Raw genomic sequence first — 19,443 nt, forward strand, 5'->3', positions numbered from 1 at the left:
CTTGGGCTGCATACTTTTGACAAAGACTGTACGTCCCAGCTATGAAGGACGCCGTAACGGAGGGTTCCGGACCAGATTGGGCTATCCAGACATCTTTAACGTAACTGAGACCGGACAGCACACAGCCGTCTTATGCGCATCGCCTCCATCGAAACGCGGCCGCCACTGCCGGGATCGAACTTACAGACTGGAAGGGGGGGGGGGGATGCATGTCCGAAATTGGCTCACAACCTCCTCCCCTTAGCCCCCCCCCCCTTTTTTTTTTCTCTCTCTTGGCAGTGCTGTTACCGGCGCGGCCATGAACCACCTAGCACTTCACAACACCCAACACCTCCACCTCAGCCGCCAATACAAGAAATCACGCTGTGCCCCTCCCCCACAAAATTTTGGCTGCTTGCCTGTTTGTACTGCACTAGTCGATAAGGAAACAGCTGTTGACTACAAGAGCCCATGCCTCGCGGTATACTGTATCAGTCCGGTTACCAATGACAGTAGCAAACAAAATCAGAAATTTAATGTTGCACTCTAAGCAAGTCACAAGCATTAAAAACTCATTTCGCCTTGTGATTTTTTTTCCTTCAGTTAACAGAAAACGCTCTAACCACGGACTATTTCTTGGCCGCGGAGGAACACAGCGTGATGTAAACGGCCATTTTTGGTCTGCAAACTCTCCTGTTGTTTATTAAAAAGTTTTCACCACCACCGGTCACGAATGTTAAAGGAGCTTTACTCCAGATTTGAGTCGGATCAGGCTTACATCAAGTCAAGCTCCGTTCGCGCTGGCGAAATGGGCCAGCTGTAAGAAAATTTCGCGCAGATCAAGCAAGTTTCTCGATCCTGCTTAAATTCAATGGCCGGCGTTGTTTATCGACCACTTAACGATCACCCGTACCACTCGCACTGTCGTCCCCGAGGGGTTCCTTCGGCCCGCTGAGACGCCTCGAGCTCGCTACTCAGAAAACAAAAAAAAAGCGTCCCCGTTCAGTGACAATCGGGGCACTGTCGCGTGACAACCGGCACTACAGGCTGAAGGACGTCGTAAAGATGGCGGCCAGCAGGCATGCAGGGAACTGCACCGAAGGACACGCTCTTGGATAGACGAGCGATCGTCGACACTTCATTTCCAAGAGCACGTTTGTATACGCGGCACAGCCGGTAAAATATACCAAAAAAAAAAAGTAGGCAGGAAGCCCACCAAAAGCCCAAGCAAGAAGTCCCTGTCCCCGAATGCGTCTCTCGACCTACGTGACCCTGACCGGAGTTCCACATTTGGCTCGCCTCACCCCCCCCCCCCCCCCCCCCCGTAGCGCCCTCCCGTTCCCGTCTCCCCCCCTGCTTCCTCCCCCCCCCTCCTCCCTATCCTCCAAAATGGACGCTACGAACAGAACAAAGCGCACACAGTCAGCACACACACGAACACAGGCGAACGCGAGATACGAGCCCCTTCCCAAACGCCGCAACTAAAAATGGTCACTCGTCGCACACAAAACGAAACCAGCGACAAGGCACGGCGGCGGAGTGGAGGCTTGGTAAGGAAGCGACGTTTACGGGCCAGCCCTAAAAGCCCCCTCAGTGTGTTGCCCGTTTTATGCGTCCCTCTCCTCTTTTATTTTTCTTTAGCGCTGCTCTCGGCAATACACCAGAACGCTCTCTTATATCCGTCCCCTTTCCTTACCTCCTCGCCCACAGAGAACTTATACACATGCTGGAGACTATGTGGCCCTTTCAGTTATTTTCTTTTTTCGCTAGGTTGTGCTCCACGCGTTATCGTCCTGACGCCCCGGCGCAGATGCCTCGATCGACGACGCCGTTCCCCCTTCCCTCTTTTTCATCTCGTCCCGTTGTGTATATGTAGTATATGTATACAGTGCCCCCCCCCCCCCCCCCCCCAAAAAAAAACTCTTCGCACGCGAGGCCGCCTTTCGCCAGCGAGAAGGGTTTGAAGCGCGGGTTTTTAAAAGGGTGCACAGCGAACGGCGCGCATCGGTGGTGGAGGTGACGTCATTTGCTATCAAGTTGCTGAGCTCTTCGAACATAGCAGCTGCGAAAAGTCCGCTTCGAAAGCCCCCCCCCCCCCCCCCCACTTGTACCCCTCTTGAAGCAGTGATGCAGCGGTTTTAGCGATGGGCCACTCCACTACGATGGCAGGTGCCACCACCGGTCGGGCTTGTAAGGCCCAGGTTATTCTTCCCGAGCAACCTATCGCGACCGATCATTAGTTGAACTACGGTGGACAGGCTGCTACGGTGGACAGGCTCTGATGACGTCACAACCTGTCACGTGTCGCAGCAGTCGCCATTTCCTTTTGCACAGACCCTTCTAGAGTCGAATACAACTCAAGAACACAGCGGCTTTACCCCGTCAAAGGACGCCCTTTCCAGCCAATGGCGTCGGCCGATTCTCGTGACCCTGCTAGCATGACGATGCAAGGAGCCGCGCCACAATGGAGAGATGGATCTATTCCTGGTCCATAGAGGGAATAGATTATCCCATTCAACTACCACTCCCTGCTTTGTCACCTAGCAGGGTCATCAGAATCATCCGACACCATTGTCTGGAAGTGGATCCTTTGACAGGGAAAAGGCGCTGTGTACTTGAGTTGTATCTCACTATAATGCTAACGAGTTAATAAAGACTGCAGCCGTTCCGATACCGTTGACGGCGGTATAGTGGCTCCGTGGTGCTCAAGTTTTAAGCACGAAGTGGTGGGATCGAATGCTGGCCACGGTGGCCACCGAATTCCGATCTCGAAGCGAGGTTCGAATTACTTTTCAGTGCTGTGCGATGACAGTAGACGCTTAGGGACGTCAGGTGATCGGAATTAACCTCGAACCCCTCCCTAAAGAGACTATTAGGCTCTCCCGTTTCCACAACCTTCCTGCATCTGTAGAGGCGATCAATTCGCAGACTTCACGTTGTATTCAAATAAGCATCAGTGAACATTTCCAAATTTGGTCTGGTTTATGGAGGTTTAACGTCCCAAAGCGACTCAGGCTATGAGGGACGCCGTAGTGAAGTGCTGCGGAAATTTCGACCACCTGGGGTTCTTTAACGTGCACTGACATCGCACAGTACGCGGGCATCTAGAATTTAAATTAAATTAAACTGTTTTTTGAAGAAAATGGCGCAGTATCTGTCTCACACATCTCGGTGGACGCCTGAACCGCGCCGTAAGGGAAAAGATGAAGGAGGGACTGACCGAACAAAGGAAGGTTAGCGCCAAAAAAGACGAACACAAGGCGAGAGGACGACGACACAACAGAGAAGAGCGGTCTTCTGTGTTGTGTCGTCGTCCTCTCACCTCTTGTTCTTTTTCTTTGGCGCTAACCTATCTCAAAGAATGTATAACCAACTAGCCCAGCACCAAGTATTACTAAAGAAAGGGAGCAAGAGGTGCAGCAGTGGAGGTCTCCGGAGTAGTTTCGACCACCTGGGAATATTTAACGTGCACTGACATCGCACAGCACACGGGCGCCTCTTGCGTTTCGCCTCCGTCGAAACGCTGCCGCCGCGGTCGGGATCGGACCAGCATAAAGTTCCACAAGCCTACGACGGCTTAGACAGACCTGTTTTCTATTCAACTAGAATTGAGTGCAAAACAGACACGGTTATTATAGTTATTATTTAGCAGGTGCCCGTTCGACCATGCCTCGAGCCATAGGCACCGGGAGCGGCGTAGGAGCGTGCTCGAGCATTCCGAGTCAGATATCATCGCCATCCGATGTCGCAAGGTGTAATACGCGTAGGCAGGCATCGAGCGACGCTAATTACGCTTCGAGCGTCCTTGGGCGTTTATCCTGTGCCCACACTCCCTCGTACCCGCCGGACGGACGCTTCACGTCGCGATGAACATTCAGATACCGATAACCCGCCGAAAGGCACTGCGGTGCATACAGGGTGTTTCACTTACGACTGCGCAATTTTTAAAAATAGGCTTTTTGAGTTATAACACCGCTTTTTTCGGCTTAGCACAGTGGGAGGTGTAGTGCATCAGAAGACAGCTAAGATGCGCTAACTAGCAGGCTGGTTAGCTAATATAGAATAAACTTTTTAACTATTACTGTTAGGCTGCTTACGGCTCCTTACTGATTACTGTTCGACTCATATAAGGTTCCTTAGACGGTAACTAGCTCGACTCATTGAGCTACAACGTCGAAACATAAAAGGGGCTGCACTCGGAAATACCGTATTTACTCGCGTAATCTGCTGCTTTCTCTTAATTAGCGATTCAAAAAAGGGGAAGCATGTTGCCTGAAAACCTTCTGAACACGTCCTAAAAATCTCTACAAGGGACATAGCGAACAATATATAATGAGTACTGGCGCCTATGCGTATACTCCTACATCTCTCACCCCTCGCTGGCCAACACAAAAGTTGACTCCAAATATAAGACGCATACCCCCCCCCCCCCCCCCCCCCCCCTCGCTGCGTTCTTGAGTTGTGTCTTACTATAGCTTTCTAGTCATTGCAAAGGGGCTGAAGAAGACAAGGCGATAGCCACAGGGGCTATCCACAGGGGCTATCCACAGGGGGGGGCTATCCACAGGGGCTATCCACAGGGGCTATCCACAGGGGCTATCCACAGGGGCTAACCACAGGTCCCAAGAGCCCAGGCCGAACGGACCTGTACCCCACCTTCAACGGCCAGCTCCCGACACACAGTCAACAGACCCGATCTCACCGGCAAAAAGCTGGCCACGTGGCCCCGGAACGCTTACGTCACGGAGTTTTCTGTCAGAACAGACTAATAACAGGATCCTTACCCGAACAAGTTACCAGCAAATGCTGAGAGACAGGAGGTCAGCGGAGTGAACTCAGGAACAAATACGAGTTAACGGTATCTTAGCTGACCTCGTGAAGATGGATACTGGCAGGGGCTGTAATGCAAAGAGACACCAGTCGGTCCCTTATGGTAGCGGAGGGTATACTTCGAAAGAGCGACAACCTGCCGTGTCACTGCTGCTTACCAGCGCTAACCGGCGGATCCTCCGCCAGCGTACTGCAGAAAAAAGGAGGAAAACACCGGCAGAGTGCAAAAGCCCGTTCTCACCGTTGAGCGACCTCTCGAAGTGGGCGTTGACGTGCCTCTGCAGCGCCCCCTGGGAGCCGAAGCGCTGCCCGCAGCCAGCCACGATGCAGGGGAAGGGCCGGGAGCCGCAGTGGCTCTGGGTCACGTGGCGCTCCAGCCACTGGCGAGAGCACGAGCGACGCTCGAACACCTGCGGTGGGAGGGAGACGCCTACTAAGACGACAGGGCTGTGCCACGCACGGCTACAAGAGACACCTTTTAGCAGCTGAAGCTTTCTGCGTAGCCGAACAGCCGGCCTGTGAATACGGCTACGCTTAGGCACCATAGCAACGCCTTGCCGTTGCTGCCGTTGCTACCGATGCCACACTTGCTTAACCACATTTGCTGTACGGTAGCAGTTGCTGTAGTTGCCGTGCTTGTCGTACAGTGAGGCTAAAACTCTCTAATACCATGTTACCGTTTCCGCTAGCGGAGTACCAGAAGCAGGTGGCAGGTACCTGGCGCCATCTGGCGTCCTCAAGGCGATTTGCACATGCGCACTTACGGCGCACTGGCTCCCGGTAAAGGTAACGGTAACACGGTACACAAATGATAAAGGTGCCTAATCGGAGCTCTTTCGCGGTACCAGCCACAAAAGTGTAAACTCTAGGCACAACCTGCCGCAAGTTTGAGGAGGTGGTGGTCAGGCGAAGGCGCCATCTCGGGGCAACTAGTGCACCTCTGCAAGTTTTCTGAATACGCTACAACGATCTTACGAGCTCATCTGGGTAGTCCACGTCAACGCCGAGGTTGGCGTGACAGTCAGTAAAGTTCCGAAAATTGAATCCGCCAGGACCCCGGAGACGCCCTCATGCGACAGCTTTCTTATTCCAAGCCTGCACGACGCAAACAGAGATCGCAACGTCGAATTCTACGCCACCCTTTACAAAATCCGCCATCCACAGCAATGTGCCTTCCGTGCAGCATGACATTATCATTCAAACGTTACCAGGAAGCATAACTGGGCCCTAGGTTTAGCTAAATAACGACGAAATCCGTGACCGAAAAATAGCTTTAAAAAAAAAGGCGGCTTTTGCTTTTGCCACTCGCTAGTCTACGGAGCAGCACGCGTTGGACACGGGCGCACAATTTCGCGTGCGCTTCGCAGTTCTGAGTCAGATCGCGCCTGAATCACGCTCCAAAACGAAGTGAACCAAAAAAAAAAAAAAAAGCACACGAAAATGGCGTCCACTCCATTGCCCGCACACCTCCTAAGTGCCCTCACCCGCTCCAGACACCTGTAACGACGCTCTAAACTTCATTCGGCCGCGGCCCCGTTGTTCACTCGGGGATGAAGCGCAGACGGACAACACCTCCCCCCCCCCCTCCTCCTCCTCTCTTACGCTACCTCCATCCACAAACGACGTGTTCCCGCATGCGCAGTGACGTCACCAGCTCCGGCGGTAGTGACCAGAAAAGCCGAACCAAGGCCGTTCGGGGGCCGGGGCAGACATAATAAAGATGCAGCAGCCAAAAAGAAAAATAAAAGAGCCGAAAAACAGACGGCGAGCCCACGGAACAGCTGGTTAGCGAGCACCGAGCGGCGCTCTGTCGCGTGCGAACACGGCTCCGGACAGGAAACCCGCAGCGGCGAAGAAAAAAAAAACAAAAATAGCGAAGCAACACCGCGCGGCGAGCGAGTGAGAAGACTGACGGCACGCAATGGGCTACGGCGCGGAACTCGGAAGAGAAAAAAACATATATACATATAATATACATACATACAGTCTACAGCGGCGCGCTTTCTTATTCAACTTTTCTGCTCGCCAGTCGAAGAGGAGGGCGAAGCCATTACAAGAGAAACGGCGACCGTAAACGTCACGACCGACGGTGCAACGTAAAAGCAAAAACAACAAAACAAACGCGAAAGCGGCTTGCTTTCCCATTTCTTTTTTTACTGTTATTTCACTGCCAACGGCAGCAGTGTCGGCGGCCAAACAAAAAACGATCAAATATAAACGAATGCCACAACGGCCCAAAGCCGACTGAAAGCCAAGCGCGCAGACGACGGAACGGACGAAGCCAACCGAGATCGAAAGATAAAAAGAATGGAGAGAGCGGGGGCCGAGCCGAGCGCGGGCGGAGAGGAGCAGAAAGAGTTACCGCCTACAGCGACACCTGCGGCGAGAGCTGGAAGTGGGTCATTGTGCCAACGAAAGACAAAACAAAGCCACTGAGCGACACAAAAGGTGCTCGTAAAAATAAAGAACGCGCGAAGAGGGTGAAGAGAATAAAAGTTAAACGAGGCTTAGCGTAGGCAGGAGGAGGGCGAGGATGAAAAGCGAAAGTGACGTGTCGTCTGTTGCTGCAAACCGAAGCGAAGCAATGGCCGCAGGCAGCGCGTAGCAGACGACGCGCGCACGGTCGTCTGCTTCGACGGACGATGACCGCTTTCATCCATCCAGTTCAGGGCCGCGCAGCCGAGACGGCAAACAACGGTTTATGAAACTCTCGCCTTCAGGCCTTTTTCGAGTTCGCAAGACCAGCAGAGTTTAATGACGAAACATACAAAAAAAAAGAGCACGCGTCCCGTTCGTTCCATGAAACCACCACTTTCCTGTAATCCGCAGCACGGGGCCTTTAAAAAAAAAAAGGTATGGGGCAAAAGAAAATTGAACCGGAAAACCAATAAACTCCAGCAGCAGATCGACTAAACCAAAGAAAGTCAGTTTTGTCGAACGTACAACTCTAATCGACGCAGGACAGGAATAAAGAATACGTTTAAACAAACAGCCATGTACGAATGTATGCTTTCCCCGCTATTTTTTTTGTAAGATGAAAACTCTCGACCCTCGCGACACCACGCGTTGCTATTGGTTGCTAACAAACTTTATATTTCACCTCCCAAAAACCGGTGCCAGTTCAAATTCTCTACTTTGTTGGAGGCGGAACCCGATCTGTACAATTTGACAACTCCAAAGCAGTTAAACCTACCAGTCGAAACGGTTCACATAAAAGCGTGAAATGTCTACAGCCGAGGAAAAAAAATTAAACGCGAAATATAAAAGCCGCTCGGAGAGGTAAAAGGAAGGTTAGCCCCAAACGATCGTTTAAACAAATTGCAGCGGCGCCTAGAGGGACTATTAAGAACACCGCTTTCCTGTCCACGACCTACTCGAAACACAGCGCTCGTTTCCCCGGGCCAGAAAACAACAACAATCAACTTCCCCCTTCGCCCGCTTAATTAAGCCTCACAATCGCGCTAATAGGGGGCGACACGTTTCACCCCAATTCGAACGTAGAATTACCACACCTTCGCTATCTCCACCGCAGCGAATCTCTCCCCCTTGTCGCCATTTTTATTCCGAGCTACGCAGCACGCGCCTCGCTGGGCGCGAGAATAAAGCGAAAAGAAAAAAGCAAAGGTCATTAACGCGATCAAACTGGCGACAGGCGGCGCTACTAATTAAGCCGATATACAAAGCAGTCATCCCCCCCCCCCCCCCCCCCCGCCATTCTCAGTTACTGACAACAGAATTAAAAAAAACAATAAGCGAGGTGCTAAAGACACAACGCGGGACGCTAACAAAGAAAATAAATGACTAAGCCTAATCGAAATCCCGTGCGGCGTGACGAAGCCAGCGCCCCAAGTGTCGCCGTCGTCTGCTGCGAGCGGACGTGAGGGTAGGACAATTCCCACCCCTCCCCCCCCCCCCCCGGGTAAAGCTGTCGTCTGCTAGCGCGAGCGCGAGCCTGCACGTTTTCGTCGTCTGCTCCAGAAACGAAAGACAGCAGAAAAAGTCTAATGAAAAAAAAACAAAACAAAGCAGAAAGGAGGAGAGCGTTGACTCACGCCCTGTTTGGATGTCGGGCGCGCGCTCGCGCTATGCGGGTCAGTTGGCTGTCACGTTTTCGCTGTTAACGACAAGCGAGTCGTTAAAACGTGACAGGGAGCTGGTTGTGGGTGGGCGTCTGCGGGGGAGGGGTTGAAGAGAAAGGGCGCGACGATGCTTGGGAGTACAGTACGGCACGCTCGGGCTAAGGTGATGATGCATGGTCGCTTTAAGGGCCCTAACTGTTGTTCGCCTGACACCGCGGAAAAAAGAAAAATCTATTCTGTTCGCATCAACTACCATAGAAAGCTGCTTTTCCAAGCTTTCTTGCGGGGCTGGTCCGCAAAGAAATGAAGGGTTCAACTGGCGTTAAGTACTGTACAGTTAAGTACAATCAACGATAACGGCAATGCTAGTAAATTAACCTGAAATACACGGTTACTGCCCAATTCGAGCTGATATTTCTTTCACAAGTACATTTTCTCAAGTCACAAGTCACAAGATTCCTTACCGAATAAGAATGTCATCCAATAAGTTAAGTACTGTACAGTTAAGTACAATCAACGATAACGGCAATGCTAGTAAATTAACCTGAAATACACGGTTACTGCCCAATTCGAGCTGATATTTCTTTCACAAGTACATTTTCTCAAGTCACAAGATTCCTTACCGAATAAGAATGTCATCCAATAGTGCCGTTCTAACACATCTCGGCCTCAACACCCAGAACTATCATCCCGTATTTTAGCTGTTCCCCACTGAGTATAAAGTAATCTCGTTGCGCACACAGATAGGAGAGTCCAATTTGTCTATTTTCTTGTTTCAGACCTGCGTTATCTTTGTAATTATTGTTTCTGCGGTATGTTTTTCGCACCTAAAGATTGTTTCGCCCCAATCCGAGCAAAATTAATAAACAGTAACTGATGTTGTTCTTACTGTTAAATAGCTTCGTGAAAAGCAAAAAGAACGTGGATTAAGCGGGGCGTTGAGGGATGCGCCCGGAACCACTTGTCGCCTAAGTTCGCGTGAACACGGTATGTGTTCCGGAGCTCCGTGATGAGCAGTGGCAGCTGCGGGGTCTCCCACCAAGTGGGGTCTCCTCCCACAGGCAAGACGCCGTCTCTCTTTCCGTCCTCTCTAGGGGCACAAACGAGACAGAAGAAGATAAGGGCAGAAGCCAAGCAAAGAGTGGGCGCAGATAAGAACGATAAGCGCCCCCTCAACATTACATCACCCGGCTGCAGCGGCCGCTGTCAGGCGGCCGACGAGGAGTTCAACGTCGCCGTGACAGCTATGCCACAGTCTCCCAGGGAAACGACCCCAGTGCAAACTGCGCATGCGTGTGAGCTTGGTCTCGGCAGTTCTATAATCATCATCAGCCTGACTACTATCACTGCAGGGCAAAACCCTGTCCTTTGCCAGCGAGAGAGAGAATAAATTTTATAGAGTCTTTGAAGAGGAAGGCTCCCTTCTGGAGCAGGTGGGCTACTGTCGCTTGGTGGCCTTGATCTCTTGGATCTCGGCGACCTGGTCAGCTCTCTCTGTTAACAACTTTTGTGCTTTTTTTTGTGCTTTCGCCAGTTGCGGCTACCGTATCCCCGCAAACCTCTTAATCTCATCCGCCCACCTAACTTTTTCCTGTGGTGGACAAAGCGTAAGAAACTCGCATAGACGGTGGCGCCAATCGGCATGAACTGTACTGGTAAAAAGATAGAGTTCAATAAAAGATTCCTTTATACTCTTTGCAAATTCCGGCAAATCAGCCCTGCCTCCCCACCATCCCCACATTTCTCTGCGCCAAAACACTACAGGGGCAGGGCCAAACTAAGCCCACGGAACTTTACTTTCCGACGGCCCTGAACAGCAGGGAAGGCTGCAGCCAGCAAACGAGAACCACCCACCCCAGCCAAGGCAAGGCAGGCAAGGCAAGGCAAAGCAAAGCAAAGAAAAAAAAGGCGAACAGCGGATGGAGAGCACCACGCTGCGCAAACCCTCGAAGCCAAGCCGGGAAAGAATCCATCCCGGCGATCGTAAAAGGGTCGGGGCCGCCGCCTCGCAGTCACTGCTCGCCGAGAGAGGCGAACCGGAGATTTTGCTATGTGCTCTTAGATGGAGCGCCACGGGAAAGCCCACTACTAGGCGGGCATAAAAGACGCCGCGGGATGAGGAATTCGAATGACGCAGGGTGTAGGGGAGCTCTTTAGAACCCTTTTCGACGAAATTCCGCCGACAGCGGAGCGCACGCAGCAAAAATGCACGCAGAAGTAGAGGCGGCAGGGCTACGTGGGCATGAGGTAGTTACGCGTGCTTACAGCGGTGTCATCGGAACGTCCGTTTCTATTTTGCTTCCCTGCAAGACACCCATTAGCCCTCACCTTTTGTTGCAGTGACCATCGGCCTCTCCAGCTTTTCTTTAATGTTCGCATGCAAAAAGTGCCTCAAGAACTTTACACCCCGTCCTAGGCCAATGAAGAGGCAACGACAGCCATAGCAGAGGCGGGTTTATGATCACCTTTACAGGGGGCGGTTCAGGAGAGGGGGGGGGGGGTCATTTTAAGCACGCATTTCTCGGACTTTGTGAGAACAGAACGGAACAGGTCCTGTGCCTGAGCTGTTCTCTTCTCACTTCATCGCTATGCACCGACCGGCCGAAAATTTCAACTTCCTTAGACTTTTGTCGCCATAAAACGGGATGCAGTATGGTCCCATAAATCCGCCCTGTGCCGTGGTGCACCACATATTACCACTACCAGAGCTGTTTAATTTCAGTTACACAATTTAGAAACAAACTCCAACGACAGGCTGCGGCCAGTTACTGGAGGTTAGCTGACAGTGGCTCTGGCTATGCGCTTGGCAATCAACTGTTCGCGACGCCCGGAAGCTTTTCATTCCTCAAGTGTCCAAGATTCGGGAGGCCTGGGAAGTTCACGCGAGTCCCGCCAGGCGGCCAGACTATCTGCTAACCTCCCCATTCAGCCCAGTCGCAGCGTCCAACTTAGATGCATCGGTCCAATGAGGAGTTTCACAGATGTGACCAACGTTCTGACCACCATCCCACGAGACTGGCTCTTTTATCATAGCGGCTGCAAACGTCTACTTCGAAACTCGCCTTTTCCCTATTGCACCTGAGGGAAGGCCAACAAACGAAGAGTAAAATGGGCAGGAAAAAAAACTAAAAAGAAAACTGTCCGGCTGGGCCGACATACAGATGTTAGTTTGGGCTTAAAAAAAGAAATAAGAAAAAAAGTGCCCTGCGGGACAGTGGCCCCGCCCCGTATATGAGCTAGACAGTCAGCTAATGGTGGCACTCGGAGACTTGCTTCTTCAATATATCCGTGCTTTTTGTGCAGCGCTGAGCACTTCATATGAAAGAAACCGGTGGCGTGACCGACTGCTAAGCTCGAATTTCGGCTCAGAGCATCGGACTGTGACACAGGGCAGGTCTGGGAGGCGACCCTGCTCGGCTACCACGACTTACAGGCCCAACAAGCCTTAGTCGGGCACGCCCGGGCGGCGGCCATCGCCACTGGGGTCCCATACTAGGGACCTCCACCTAGTGCTCGTGAGGACCTGTCCCTTACGGGCTGATCCAAGCATACCTCCTGTCCCTTCCCAATAAATGTTTTCATCACCACCGGAGTTTCCGAACTGGCATGACGATCAAAGAGTTCTGATCTTATGAATTCCCGCACCTGCAGACACACTTAAATCGCACGACAACAGATGGCGCTTCCTGTACAGCCTCACACTGAGCGGGTAAAGACAGGCAAAGGAGGAGGGGGACACGGGTCTCACCTTGCATCCCTGCCACCGACATGCGTAGAGGCCTTGGTCCCTGGTCTGAGTATCCACGTGCGCCGCCCGGACGTGGTCGCCGAGGGCCTCTTCGCTGCGGAGCCGCATCTCGCACTCCAGCCATCGGCACGAGAACAGGCCGTCTTCGCCGGCCACCACGGAGGACTGGGTCGACGAACACGGCGAGGGCGCGGCCGCGAACGACGAAGAGGAGGAAGAGGACGGTGCCGAAGACGAGGCCGCCGCCGCCGCCGCCGCCGCCGAGGACGTCGACGGGCCCGCCGTCGACGACGAAACCTTCGCCGGCGAGATCCCCGTCGGCGAAACTATCGTCGACGAAGCCGCTACCGGCGGTGCGGACGTCGACGAAACCGCTATCGACAATGCGGACGCCGACGCATCGGCATTCGCTGTAGTCTCTGTTTCTAATATACACCCGGACTCTTCCTCGTCTGGAATGCTTCTACTACTGCTGCTGCTACTGCTGCAGTCGGGCGACGGAGGCGGCAACGGAGCCTCCGACGCAGCTTGTCTTAGGTGATGCTGCTTCTTGTGGTTCTGCTGTTGCTGTTGCGAGTTGTGATTCGGCTGTGAGGAGGTGTGGTTCGGCAGTGGATGATGGTGATGATGACCCGTGCGGTGGTCGAGGACGTGGTTCCGGCGTTCCTGGCTTCTGCCGGCGTCCTCGCAGTCTTCGTGAGCGTGGCGTTCCTGGTGGCGGCTCTCCCTCTGCTGGCGGTGGTCCTGGTGACGATGGCTGTTGCGTGGCGACGCCTGGTGATGGGTTTCATGGTTACGGCGCAATTCCGGTTGGTGTTGTTCCCTGTGGTTCCTTAATGGGCTGGTGCAGCTGCTGCTGCTGGCGGTGGTGCTGGTACTGCCGGACGCCGTGCGCTGCGGGTCCAACCGTTCGGCGACGAGGTCGACGCAATGCCGAAGAAGGGACTCCACCTCAGCCTCCCTGCGCCTGCAGATGTCCTCGTCCTCGGGCTCCTCATCCTGCGCGAGGCACCCGCGTTCGGTGTACTTAATGCTCACAAAAAGACGTCGACTCACCCCGCCCAGGCCCACACTCAAAACATCACTGCATTTCTCGGAAAGCTGAAAGGGAACTAGTGAAGTGTGCCAGTCAGGACTCACGGAAACATCAGAGTACCGGCTAGTGGGGTTACGCTATTCCTTTAAGAAAAATCCTTTTATAGACAAAAAAAAATGCATCAAACAGACAAAAACATAAGCCTGTGGTCGTGTTCAGGCAGTTTTGGCTGAGCGAAATGGAGCGGGTCAGTAGCTGAATGGCGCTCACCTACACAGAAACTAACCGAACACACTGACGTTGCTGGCTCGGAACGATGACAGGAACTAGAATAAAGAAACCTCCCCCCTCCCACTGGTGTAAAAACTGACAGCGATAGCTGAGTCCAAGGGCGGCGGCAAGCCGCCAACTATCGTTTATACAAGTGTGGCAACAGGCTACACCAAGTCTGCGACCATTTGTCCATAGGTAGTCGCGTGGCGTCGAGATGTCGCCAGCTATGACGTCACGTGACCACCTGTTTTTCGGTTGCATACACTCTAGACGACGACCTACTTCAAAGAACTACAGTGATACACCTACGTCCGTGATGAAACCGCATTAAGCTATTGCCTGCGCATGCTAGTGGGTCTCAATGCAGACGCCACCGACGGGCGTCGGTGACGAATGAATAAGAAGAAAAAACGTGACGTACAGGAGACCAACTGCCACAAAGAATGCAAGAGCGGGATTCACTCTAGACCTAGCTGCTATCGGAGCTGCCAGCGGTAAAAGCTTAGGTGTCTCTCAGCGAAGACTGCTTCTGAGTCGGCAACGGGTATGATACGGCGACTCACGCATCGATCCTGTTCTGCGAGAAGCATTCCGTGAGTTATCGAGACTTCGCTCGACGCTTTACCGTCTGATCTCCGAGCGATCGCAATGGCTTAAAAATGCAAATGCTCGCGAAAACTCCTCGGTTCAAGATGCCAAGTTTCTCAGCGATTGTGGTAGCCTGCGAGCCCTTATCTGCGCCACCCCAACTTCACGAGTCCCCTTTCAAGCGATAGCTGTTCTCATCGGCCTGCGCCTAGCCCTTACTGTCAACCAACCAAATCTTACTTGCCCATCAATTGCATGCATAAGACGGTTTGCGTTTTAAAAACGAAAGAAAACGTGAGGCAGAGTTCTTACGTCAAGTAAGAACTGTTCTTACTTCGCTAAGAAGGCACCACAAATGAATATCAACCAGAGCAACTGCTAGTCAAGTTCCAGGCCCAGATAAACTGACCTTACGAGTCCTTTTCGTGCACATGTCAAACACACTGAAGAAAACGTTGCTTCGCAAGGGATCAGGCGTGAACACAAAATCACAGCGAACTATGTGCTATGCAAGCCTGATACTGACGACGTTCAGAAAGAACTCTAATACACTCACTGAGGCACTCCTTGAGAGAAAGACGGTGAAAGACAGACCAGGAAGTGAAAGACCAGGAAGGCAGAAAGGAAGTTTAGGTTTAATGGGGGTTTAACGTCCCAAAGCGACTCCGGCTATGAGGGACGCCGTAGCAAAGGGCTCCGGAAATTTTCGATCACCTGAGGTTCTTTAACGTGCACTGACATCGCACAGTATACACGGGCCTCTAAAATTTCTCCTCCATCGAAATTCGACCGGCGCGGCTGGGTTCGAACCCGCGTCTTTCAGGTCAGCAGCCGAGCGCCGTAACCACTGAGCCACTGCGGCGGGCCGGTAGAAAGGAAGTGAAAGTAGTAAACAAGAAGGGAAAGACCACTTCCGCGAGCTGCTCTACGTCCTGGCCCTTAGTGAAGAGTGACATACCTCTGAACTCGCATGCTGGCTTACCGATACGGATGTTGCATCCCGTTTCCTTGCATCCCCCGAGAGCTTCCTCTTCCGCCTGCTCTTGGCACAGCCTCCCGGATGCGGCGAGGGCGACGCCACCTGGGGCACACACTTCTGTGACGTCAGTGGCAGCGCCTGCCGACACGCAGAGGGCGCAACCGTCGCACACAACTCGCCGAGGGACACCACAGGCCCGGAGCAGCTGGAAGACGACACTGGCGCGCTCGACACCGACGGCGACGATGTCACGGATGACGACAATGACGCGGGCGGCACCACCAGCGAAGCAGCAACAGTCGATGTTGAAGAGGTTAAAAATGGCGCCGCGGCGGTTGCAGACGACGTCACCGCTGTGGTGGCAGACGACGATGATGAAAGACTGGAGGCCAGCGCGGACGAAAAGGAAAGCGCGGTGGTGGCGGCCAAAGCAGACGACTGTGGACGCGGGGACGCGGGCGGGCCGGTGGCGGGGCAGCAAGAGTCCGAGGCCGAAGCCACAGTCGAAGCCGAAGCCGTGGCGGCGGCCACGACCTCGTCGACGAGCCGGAGGTCTCGCTTTCGGGCGTCGGCGGCGGACTCGCCCTGCCGGTGCTGCTGGGGCAGCAGCAGGCGGGACAGGTTGAAACCGGAGTCCGGAGTGGCGTCCCCGAGGTCCCCCAGGTCTCCGGAGACCAGGCTGGCGACGCTGTCCGGCAGGCCCTCGGCGCCGCCCGAGTCGCTGAGGACGCTCTCGGGCGAGCAGGGCGCCGACGAGGCCGAGTCGCTCGAAGACCGGCATGACTCGCCGCTGCTCGTGGCCACACTGCGGGGACGAGACGGGAAGTCGCCGGTGAGCGAGGACAAGCGACAGCAACAGAAGACGCGTACAGCCTCTGTCAAACGTTTGCAGCCCGAAGAGATTCGCTCCGAAAGTGGCGTAGCCCTTATAAAGATGGTCTATAGACAGTCTATAGACTTCTTATAAACTCTATTGCCTTCCTATAGATATTTCTTTCTGTCTGTTCATAGTCTATAGACGAAATACTAGTAAAAGTGTTTGGCCATATATCTATCGATTGTCTATAGAGTGTCCATCCAAGGAGACAAAAGTCTACTAAATGTGCATGGCCATAAACCTGTAGATTGTCTACAGATCGCCTGTAGCATTTGTATTGCCTATAGACTGTTCTCTAGAATTTGTCTACAGAGAGTCTATAGACTTCATAGAAGTCTATGGACAGTCTATAGACTACAGAATAATTTTTTGTAAGGGAGTAAGGCTGTCTAACACGGAAATCCTGATACGCAGGCGTGAGGACCAGAGTACCGCTCATCTTCAAGGAATTTTGAAAGCTGTTGATGGACACAGTATGCTCCAGAGGAGAACCCCTAGGTCTCATTACTTTTGACGGAGATTATACGGTGATGGTAAAACAAAGGAACCAATCAGAACGCCAGAATTACGGCTACGCGAGCGTACTGTAGCCAACTGCTGGCTGTATGCTGCTATTAATAGCCTGCAAACAATAATGCATTTGCAACCACAAAAACGTTAACCCCGGTTACAGCAACCCCGGCATTTTGTGCAGCTGCACGGCAAACTTAATGGCAGTTAACCTGGTAACCATGGTTACCTAAAACCTGAGCGACATCGGTCAACACCCTTATTGCACAAGCCAGCTGCACCCAGTAAACCGTGGTCGCATTTAACCACAGTTACACTGCCCGTATAACAAAGGCTCAAGACAGTCGCATGCTCAGTGGATATACTGCCAATTAATTCGGCGATAAAAGGCGGCAGTCAAACTGCTTTTCTTGCGATGAATTAGCTTTGCCGAAGGAGTTTCTCATCGAGCGGCATACTAAGGAATAAACGATAAGTGTTCCCACCGGTCAGCACAATCAGAACACAACATAACCACCGGCGTAAAAGTACAGGAACCCACAAAAGCTTTCGAAACATGGAGATAACAAAAAAAGGCTTAATTGCTTAGCATTCTAAGCATGCAGCCACTAACTGCAGGATGTCGTTTGCCCTTCCCTGCGCGACTTGCATAACGCACCTCCATGCCATGCCTGACCACGCCTCTAGGCAGCGAGGAAATTGAGCTTTTGTTGTTGTTTGTGGGCAGCTGTACTGCTAATAGTGGTACATATTCCATACAACGGATGGTCAAGGTGGTCCCACCAAGCAGGATCACCTCGCACTGCGACAGAAAGCTCTTCCAGAGCACGAAAACCAGTAAATTATAATAGTAGGATATGCTCTGCCTGCAGCTTGCAAAACTGGCCACTGGAGTGCAAAACAGATTTGAATGCTGTTCACAATCAGCTGCAGAAAGATTTTGACGCACGTACTCGAGAGCTTTACACATTCGCAGCACAGGTTATTCAGGGTGCCGTCAAAAAGTGGCGCTTCAAAAACACGGCGACAAGCCTTTGAAGGCGCCCAACACCTACGGGTGGTCCCTATACCTGCCTGGGAAGAGAGGGACCAGGGAAAATATAAACGTACATAAAATCTCTCCCCTAGGCATAGAAGCGGCAGTGAACATGATTCTCCGTGTTTCTGAATGAAGCGGCCAAAGCCCGAGGTCAAAGCCTATAACATACCGCCTGTTCTCCAGCGATACCTCCACCAGCAGTAGAACGCTATACCTGACTGCATAAACCTGACAGCGTAAACCTGACAGCATAAGCCTGACAGCATACACCTGACAGCATAAACCTGAAAGCATAAACCTGAAAGCATACACCTGAAAGCATACACCTGAAAGCATAAACCTGACAACATAAACCTGAAAGCAAACACCTGAAAGCACACACCTGACAGCATACACCTGACAGCGTAAACCTGACAGCGTAAACCTGACAGCGTAAACCTGACAGCGTAAACCTGACAGCGTAACTTGACAGCATAAACCTGACAGCATAAACCTGAGAGCATGAACCTGACAGCATAAACCTGAGTGCATAAACCTGAGTGCAAATAAACCTGAGAACATAAACCTGACCGCATAAACTTGACAGCGTAACTTGAAAGCATAAACTTGACAGCATAAACCTGACCGCATAAACCTGAAAGCATAAACCTGACATCATAAACCTGACATCATAAACCTGACATCATAAACCTGAAAGCATAAACCTGACACCATAAACCTGAAAGCATAAACCTGACAGGTGAGCAGGCTAAAGGAATCAAGAAAGGTATACATTCGGCGTTAGGCGCAAGGAGCGTCTTCACCTCGCTCCGGGTGCAGAAGCGACGGACAGTGTCGTTCACAATTCTAAGAAAGCCCATTCTGCACGCTCTGTCAGTGTCGACCCTGTTTCCGGTATACTGAGACCGGTGACATATATTTTCCCTTCCATTACGGTCTGCCTTCTCGTTTCGAAGCGAAGACGGTTTTTCGGCTGCCTTTCAGCTGAACGCCCGGCTATTGGATTCGCAAAAACTGCACTGGGAAGACCCCGTGTCCCCTGGACCTTTGCTGCAGGTTATAGGCAAATTCGAAGCATGCTACCGCGTGTCTGCAGACGCCAAGTACACGACATATTCACTAAGTGGCCGGCTTATACACTCCATTGAAGATGCACAGCGCCAGAACCACAGCGCCAGAAACACACCATTCAGCCTGACTCTGCTCACTTACACGCCTGCGCCAACGGACATCGTGGAAAGCACAAGACTAGTCGACGTAACCAACAGCCGCGCACAGGAGACGGGACGTTCAAGAAAGACGAATGAAACACGTCCGGAATACTAAAAAAAATTCACACGAAGTGTTTTCCTAGTTAAGCCACAGCAGTGCCACAATTCACACTTCGAACCACGTTCGCTTTCAGGTAGCTTCCATCTGGTGAGGTCAATACCCAGAGAATCCCCTTCACAAGTTCAGCATTCACACTTCGAACCACGTTCGCTTTCAGGTAGCTTCCATCTGGT

General features: G+C 52.3%; 1 protein-coding gene across 2 annotated transcripts in view; it reads right to left on the minus strand.

The window, feature by feature from the left end:
- Positions 1-19,176, minus strand: part of jing (AE binding protein 2 jing) — a 56,779-nt gene extending 37,603 nt beyond the window's left edge. The window contains exons 1-4 of one of the 2 annotated variants that reach the window (XM_089561459.1): positions 19,151-19,176; positions 15,516-16,317; positions 12,637-13,635; positions 5,051-5,219 (exon numbers count right to left, since the gene is read on the minus strand). In XM_089561459.1, the coding sequence (XP_089417585.1) occupies positions 5,051-5,219; positions 12,637-13,635; positions 15,516-16,317; positions 19,151-19,170 (1,990 nt within the window). In that variant the 5' untranslated portion in view covers positions 19,171-19,176. Of the gene's footprint in view, positions 1-5,050; positions 5,220-12,636; positions 13,636-15,491; positions 16,318-19,150 lie in introns of both variants that reach the window. The other variant, XM_089561458.1, reaches the window with a different exon arrangement.
- Positions 19,177-19,443: the final 267 nt, after the last annotated feature.

This window comes from Amblyomma mixtum, chromosome 9 (genome assembly GCF_055824585.1).
Source record: "Amblyomma mixtum isolate Tamu chromosome 9, ASM5582458v1, whole genome shotgun sequence".
NCBI lineage: Eukaryota > Metazoa > Arthropoda > Arachnida > Ixodida > Ixodidae > Amblyomma > Amblyomma mixtum.